Source organism: Miscanthus floridulus, chromosome 17, assembly GCF_019320115.1.
Source record: "Miscanthus floridulus cultivar M001 chromosome 17, ASM1932011v1, whole genome shotgun sequence".
Lineage (NCBI taxonomy): Eukaryota > Viridiplantae > Streptophyta > Magnoliopsida > Poales > Poaceae > Miscanthus > Miscanthus floridulus.
The window spans coordinates 25315732-25323416 of record NC_089596.1 but is presented as its reverse complement, the minus strand read 5'-3'; the positions used below and the strand labels follow the sequence as shown (position 1 = coordinate 25323416).

The following is a 7685-nucleotide window of genomic DNA, read 5'->3' as shown; positions in this document are numbered from 1 at the left end:
AAGTGTGGTTGTGCTATAACACACTCTTCAACCATGACAATATAATGCTGGACACTATAGCTCTTATAATAATGTTTCTCATCCAAACATGATTTCTGGACAAGAATACCCTTACCCCTTCATATCAACATTACAGCAACAATACATGAGCATGACAAGGAACATTTCAGCATCATAACAGATTGATTTTCATCAATATTTCATCATAGTAGAATAGCAGGTTCAAACTAAAGTAGCTGGTCCAGCAAAACAACATGTTCCGGCCACATTAGGCTATCTAGTACAGTACCAGATCCATACATCACAAGATCATGGTTTGAACAGCAACATTAGAAGAACATGGTACTAAATGGTCTAAGCTTTCTTGGATCTGACAACCTTCAACTTGTTTGGCTTTCCCTTCTCATGGGCAGGATCTGGAGATAGAGCAAGACATTGAACAGGTCCTATATTGCCTTCAAGTTCTAGCATCCTTATACGGCTGTAAATGGATATAGAGTTGTGTCAAATAAATGGAGATGGCCAACATTAAGGCATAAAAATTGAAGCTGTAGTACCTTCTTGTAAGAGGGCTTGGTGTCGAAATAGAGGCAATGGCTCTAGTCGGTGTAGATGCTTCATATTCCAATAACCTCCTTGACATACTGCAAAGATGTAGAAGCATGCAAAATTGCCATAGAAAGAAACATTCACATGTGCAGTTTTTTTAAAAAAGGAAGATTTAAAGTTGTCATAATGTACCTCCTTGTCACAGGGCTTGTTGTAGGAATAGAAGTGATGGCTCTAGTTGGTGTAGCACTGCAAGTCGTTTAGATACGTAAGTTATGGGTGGAAACATTTGTAAGTTAGGTAAAAAAATTTCATAAAGCAGTTGAAAGCTTACAATGGGTCAGCATGTGATGGTTGTTCCTGTGGTGGCTCAGAAATACTAGATGGCACTGTTGTGGCATTTTTCTTGCCTCTCTTTCTTTTTGGCTTCGAAGGGACAGGAGGTGGTGCATCAGAATCATAAACATATTCATTACATGTTTTCGCCATGTGTCCAAGCTGCTTGCACCTTTTGCATCTTGTGGTTCTCTTTCCAGATCCTCCTTCTGCAACTAGTTTTAACCTTCTCACCCTTGGCCTCCCAGCTAGCCTTTTTAGAACTGGAGGCCATAGCTTAAACCCTTGATTCACTTGAGGCCACTGTTTTTTATCAGTCATTAGCTTTATAGACTTTTCATAGGCTTTCTTGAACTTTGGCACGGAGTAGTATTCATGAACATAATCTTCAATCTTGCACCCCCGAATTGATGTGATAATACACAAAGCATGTGTACATGGCAGACCAGTAACTTGCCATCGCCTGCAGGTGCACTTCCTCTCCTCAAGATCAACACTATGCCTCCAATGAACTAGATCCCTTGTAACACCTTCGACTTCACCTAACATATCAGTATCTTTTGCCACCATTTTTGTGTGAATACCTCCACATATATTTCAGCCCCCTGCTCCTTGCATTGAGGTCCTTCATAACATTTGGCAATATCTTCTCTTCAAGCTTCCGAGCAATTTTTCTTCTCAAGAACATTTTTTCCATGCATAGTTGTCTTACCCTATCCATAAGCTCAATTACATTGAGGGATTTTTCATGCCTAACCCAGCTATTGAATGTTTCAGCTATGTTATTTGTCACATAGTCACATTTGCTTGCTTCAGAGAACAAGTGCCTTGTCCAGAGATGCTTATGGTTGTCATGTATCCACTTCATAGCTTCAGGGCATGCTTCATACATTAGATTATAGTGCTCTTCAAACCTATGTCTTTGAAAAGCTCTACATGCTGGCCACAAGTGCTTCTCAAAGACCTCGCCTCGAAATCGCTTTTGGAAGTTTGCAACTAAGTGCCTCATGCACTCTCTATGCTCAACCCCACTTTTGAAGTTGTCAGTGTTTCGTACAAGCACCGGCAAGTAAATTTATAGTAATACACGTTAGGCTTGGATGGTGCGCTAAAGGACACAAGATTTATACTGGTTCGGGCCGAATGTCCCTACGTCCAGTTTGCTGCTGCTCGTGTTATTAGCACCATGAACGGTCTGTAGTAAGGGGTACAAATGATCAAGAGAGGGACTGGTCCCAAGTCTCTGATGGAAGTGTTGAAAGGAGGTCAAGAGCTTTGTAGCCGCTTGACTGTGTGAATGAGTGTGTGGTCTTGTTTCCCTCCCCTTTATGGGAGAAGCGCATCCCCTTTTATAGATCAAGGGGCTGGCTTTACAAGGATGAGTGCTTTATCTAATCTTGTGGTTCACGTCTACCCGGCCTGGCCCTTCATTTTGATGAGTGCTAAGGAAGATAAGTGCCTACAACACTGTCGATGTCTCTGTAGAATGTCAGGTTGACTACAGAATGCTGCCCTACACAGGGTATGGGCTGTAGTACAGTGGTTTTGACTTATTGGCCTTTCCCAACCTTGCTCCGCACGCCTTCTGGTTCCTGTGAGTCTTCGTCGGAGGGACAAGGGGTCAGGGTTCGGAGTAACGCCGTGGTCAAGGCCTTCTGTCTTGGCGAACCTGAGGGGTCGGGAAGTGGGCGCCGCTCCCTCGGGTCCACGGCATGGTGTCAGAATATCCGTCATTCGTGGAGATAGCAAATCTTCTTCTGGAGTGTAGCGGTTGTCGTATATCTTCATCGGGTTCCGCGTCCTAGGGCAGAAGGCAGCGCCTACAATTCTACAGGGCGAGGAGCACACACCTGTTCAACCTTTTGGGCCCTACGGCGCCCGGAAGGGTCTAAAGCACCCGTCCTGTCATCCCCTAGCAGTACTTTTCCTGCCAGAGCGTAGGATATGGCTCTTAGAGCCATGGTTTGACCCGAACGTCTTGTTGTGCCCTGTCCCTATCCTCTTGAGGAAACGGGGAGAAGTGGTCAGGTAAGATGAATCCAGTCTTTAGATATGGAGAAGGGTGAGGCTTGTTCCTTGCCGTCGGGCGAGACGGGGACCAATCCCTATCTCCTGGGTGAGACCGACCCTGCCCCCCCGGGGTCGGGTGAGGCGGAATCTATCCTCGAGCCCTTGGGTGAGACCGAGCCCACCCTAAAGGCGTTGGGCAAGACAGAGACTAGCCCTGTGCCCTCGGGCGAGGTAGAGCCACCTCAAAGGCGTCGGGCGAGTCGGAGTCTATCCCTCGGCCCTCGGGCGAGATTGGACCCGCCAAAAAGGCATCGGGTGAGACGGAGACTAGCCCTGGGCCCTCGGGCGAGGCAGAGCTATCTTAAAAGGCGTCGGGCGAGGCGAAGTCTATCTCTCGGCCTCCGGGCGAGACCGAGCCCGCCCCAAAGGCATCGGGCGAGGCGGAACCAAGCTCCTATCATTCGAACAAGAGGTGAAACAGCGCTCTTATGCGTCCAGAAGTTTTTAACGTTCGGTGGTTATTGGTTCCACCTTCTGGGGTACCCCGGTATTAGGTCCCCGATAGTAGCCTCCGAGCCTCTAGGTGATTCGAGTAGAACCTTCTAGAGGGTGTTTTTCGATTTTGTTGAAGTTACTTTGCCAGAGGGTGCGCGCGAGCGCACCCGATGGGTGTAGCCCCCGAGCCCTCGGGTGATTCGAGTAGAGTCGCCCGGGGGTTTGTATCGGTCCCTTCGTGGGTAAGGCTGAAGGACTTGGTTTTTCGTCAACTGGATGCTTTTCTGAGTGGGTCGTGGTATCCCGTTCGCTGGGAACTGATTCAGGGCTGACCTAACTGGTGCTTCTGCCCTTGATTTCGGATCGTTCACGGATCCTTCCTTAGTTGGGCCGACCACCGAGCTTCTGGGCCCTAGGTGGGCCAAAGAGAAAAGAAAAGGCCTTTGTGGCTTGCGTTTCCCAGGTGGGTAGAGAGTCTGGATTCACCTGGGGAAGGTGAACCGTCCACCGTGACTTTAGGGGTGAGAGGATAGGGACTGTGGGCGCGTATCCCGCGATGTGACGCAGTGGTGCGCGTGGCAGGCCCGGAGATTGAGGCGGACGGTTGCCCTTCTCACGTCCATCGCCCCCTATAAAACCGTGGGGTTTGCCCCTAGGGTTCCGTATTTTGCTCCCCTGCCTTTGAGTCCTGAAACATCCGCCGCTAATCGCCCTAGCTTCCTATGCCCGTGTTGCCACCATCGTCCGTCTTGCGCTCGTGTTGCAGCCGTCGTCAAGCTCACGCCCGTCCTTCCCCCCCATTGCCTTAATGGAGTTGTGGGGCAGATCTAACATCACCCCATAGTGTTTGGAGGGCCTCGTCCGCCGTGGCCTTCTCCGCCCACTATCCGCCGTCCAGGAGTGGCTACTACCTGGCGACGAGGGCGAGCCGGTGCTGCCTGAAGGGTATGTCGTCTCTTTTGCCATCTTCCATGAGCGGGGATTCGAGGTACCCGCGCATAGATTCCTTCGGGGGCTGCTGGATTACTATGAGGTAGAGCTGCAGCATCTAACTCCCAATGGGATTCAACACATGGCAGCGTTTGTCGCCCTGTGCGAGGGTTTCCTGGGGATCGATCCCCATTTTGATTTGTGGCGGTATTTCTTTAATATTAGTCTGTCGAAGAGGGAGATTGGGGGGAAAGATGTGCATGCGCCGATGGGGTGTGCCAGCATTCATCTGTGCCATACCCGGTCGAAGGGCTACCCATACATGCGTCTGGCGACATCCAACAAGGGATGGCACTCGCAGTGGTTTTATGTTAGGGATGATGTGAGTGCCACCCTACCGAAGTACACTGGATGTCTTATTGTGGATGCTCCGGAGTCGTGGGGCTGGGGTGTCCAATCCAAAGACAAGAAACACATCTCTGACCTTCTTTCCGCCCTCCAAGCCCTGAAGGGTCAGGGTGTAAAGGGGACGGGGATTATCGGTGCCTACCACGCAAGGAGGGTGGCGCCACTGATGGTGCTTGTGCTTCCCCTACATTGGATGATGCAGGGATATCATTCGAGGGGACGGCGCTCGTTGATGAGGCGCTCCCTTACTCGGAAGTGGCGCAGCGCATCAAGGAGGCGATGGAGCCGACGAAGGATTCCACCGGCAGGGTCCTCGACATCGTGTATCCGATGCCCGAACATCCCCTAATGTGCCCGGAGCCTAGGTTCTTTGAATTCGTAAGCCCTCTTCTCCCATGCTCCTTTCTTTCTCCTGAATCTCCCTTTTTTAATACTTGCTTTTGTGACGTTGGGACCAGCCGAGGGGGCTAGTCTTCAAGGATAGTCCGGTTCTACTACCGAAGGACAAGGTCATGGCGGCGGTGAATCGACTCATGGCCGAGCGGGACAAGAAAGCAAGGGAGGAGATGAAGAAGGCGAAACGGCTAAAGCAGGAGGCACAGGATCGGGGAGAGGACGTGAGCAGTGAGGACGACGACGATGATGATGATGACAACGATGATGAGGTAGCTGTCGGCGTGGATTGGGACGTCCTGGAGGACAAGGACACGCTGACAAGTGGCCACCCATCCGTGTAGGGGCCCTTCCCTTTCCATGCGGAGGGAAGTGAATCGATGAGGTCGGTGGAGGCCGGCGAGTTCGCCGCTTCGCACGGCGTGCTGGCCGAGGATCGGTGGATGAGGGAGGGCGGGCTTGCTGCCGCCGACCCCGAGGCAATCGTGGAGGGGGGTGGCTCTGGAGCTACGCCCGGCTCTGATGCCGTGCCCTGTGCGGTGATGGAGGGGAGCAGCTCTGGTGCCACACCCTATGGGACGATGGAGGGGAGCGGCTCTAGTGCCGCGCTCCATGAGGTGAGCCCCCGTGCCCCAGAGCAGGGGGCAGGCTCGAAATGGTCCCGCCCAGATGAGTTGGGGCAGGGAGCTAGGGATCGGTCCCCAAAACGCTTCCGCCGGCCGAAGACGTCAATGTAAGTTGTTGATTCCCCTGTTTTCATCCTTTTTCCATTTCTATTTTGACCTAATGGTTATTACCTTTGTATAGGTTCTTGCGGATGGGTCACCCTCTGGGGCTGGCGCCCAAGAAGAGCCTCGCCATTCAAGCGGGACAGATGGCGTCACCTGCCGTCACCCCTGTTTTAGGCAGGAGTGGTGTCGACATCGGGGCCGCGTTGGCCGACTCGACGGCGTCTTTGGTGACGCCCACACCCGTGGAGGTTACCAAGCAGGCTGCTTCCTCCATGGCGGACGTGGTATAGCCGGCCGAGGGTCGTATACCACCGGTGGAGGTGGTCATGACCGCGCCAAGCTAGGACCAGCCGAGCACGGCCGTGGTAGCGCTCGAGGGCGTAGTTCGATCCACGCCATCGGGGGCCCAGGTGGAGGCGCCCATGGTGCTCGAAGTGGCCCAGATGGAGGAGGATCCTTGAGCGCGGCGGTGGTGCCGCATAGGGTCAGGAGGGAGCCGCCCCCGACCCCTTTGTTGGGAGGAGACCGCTCCCCTGCGCGGGGGGAACCGTCACTCCAGTGGATGGCCGCTCAGGACCCAACGTCAGCTCTTTTCTCGCTTGATGATCATTCTGAGAGCATGGAGCGGGAGGGTCTTGACATCGGGATCTCGACCATGCTGGACACCCTGGACCAGGCCAGAGGAGCCCTCCGTGAGATCGTTATTCCTATTACTCAGGTATTTGCTGGGCTTTCTTCTTTCTTCGCATGTTTTTGTGTTTTCGCTTTTCTGATACCAGTCTTCTTCCTCGTCAGATTCTTATTGCTCGTAGCCGGAAAAAGTCCCAATTTCTCCGCGAGCAGAAGGCGGAGAGGGATCGCCTTTCCGAGGAGGCCCAGCTACGAGCGGCCATGGCTGCCCAGCTTGCTACCGCCCAGGAGCGGGAGGCCCAGGCGCGTCAGGATGCGGAGGAGGCCCATGAGATGTTTGAGGATTTGTCGGCAAGGTCTAAGCTGGATGGGGAGGAGATCGCCAGGCTCCAAAAGGAGCGGGATGAGCTGCTGCAGAGGAATGCTGCGGCTAATCAGAAGGCCGGCGAGGTCCTAAAGGAGCTGGAGATGGAGCGGGACCTCCAGTGGAAAGCCGAGAGTAGGGCCATGGCCCTTCAACAGAAGGTGGATGAGGACATCGAGGTGGTCCGCTCTCTCTGGGCGGAGCTCGATGACACGGTAAGCCGTAGGTTGAGCGCCAAAAACATCTCCGTCAAGCTGGAAAAGGAGCTTGCCCATGCACGAAGGACCCTTCAGGCTGAGAGCGATGAGCACGATCTCCTGCAAGCTACGGTCAGGGTGGTCCTTGATGCCCTGAAGGTGGAAGAGCCGGTGGAGACTAGCCCGCTCGCGGCTCGTGCCGTAGGTATCACGGCTCGGGTGGGTCAGCTTGAGGAGAGTGCTTTTCACGCCGGGATCACCCAGGACTTCACCGTCGCTCATGCTCATTACAAGAAGGAAATCAACCTGAAGGTGATGAGTGAAGGTTTCCCATCCATCTATGAAGACGAAGAGCTGGAGGAGATGGAGAAGATGGTTGCTCCCCTTGCGAAAAACCTGGCGGATAATTTGAAATAGATAGTTCTCCCTCCGCGGGAGTAGTTAGTCGAACAATTTTGAAAGCAACTTATATGTAATATGTGGACAAGTGTCGGTATTTTCGAGTCTGGACGCGGTTTCATGATTTTGTGTCGTAATTTTGTTTTGTTTTTATTTTTTGTGATCTTACCAACCTGTTCCCCCGGATCATGCCGCTGATCTTGATGCAAGGAGATTGTTTTGAAAGAAAGAAAGGAGGTAGTC

The 7685-nt window shown here is 52.6% G+C and overlaps 1 protein-coding gene and 1 pseudogene across 1 annotated transcript; one reads left to right on the top strand and one right to left on the bottom strand.

Moving 5' to 3' along the window:
• Positions 1-354: 354 nt before the first annotated feature.
• LOC136515434 (uncharacterized) lies at positions 355-1753 on the bottom strand (annotated as a pseudogene).
• Positions 1754-6507: 4754 nt separating this feature from the next.
• LOC136515432 (uncharacterized) lies at positions 6508-7460 on the top strand. Its single transcript, XM_066509017.1, has 3 exons — positions 6508-6570; positions 6648-6785; positions 6846-7460. The coding sequence occupies exons 1-3, from the start codon at positions 6508-6510 to the stop codon at positions 7458-7460; spliced, it is 816 nt and encodes a 271-aa protein (XP_066365114.1).
• The last annotated feature ends 225 nt before the right edge of the window (positions 7461-7685 follow it).

What these genes read in the sequence shown, in the direction of transcription:
- LOC136515432 (XM_066509017.1), top strand. Translation starts at nt 6,508, where the DNA reads ATGCTGGACACCCTGGACCAGGCCAGAGGAGCCCTCCGTGAGATCGTT. An exon ending in TCGTTATTCCTATTACTCAG is followed by an intron (nt 6,571 to 6,647) that starts GTATTTGCTGGG and finishes CTTCCTCGTCAG; the next exon opens with ATTCTTATTGCTCGTAGCCG. An exon ending in CCCAGGAGCGGGAGGCCCAG is followed by an intron (nt 6,786 to 6,845) that starts GCGCGTCAGGAT and finishes GCAAGGTCTAAG; the next exon opens with CTGGATGGGGAGGAGATCGC.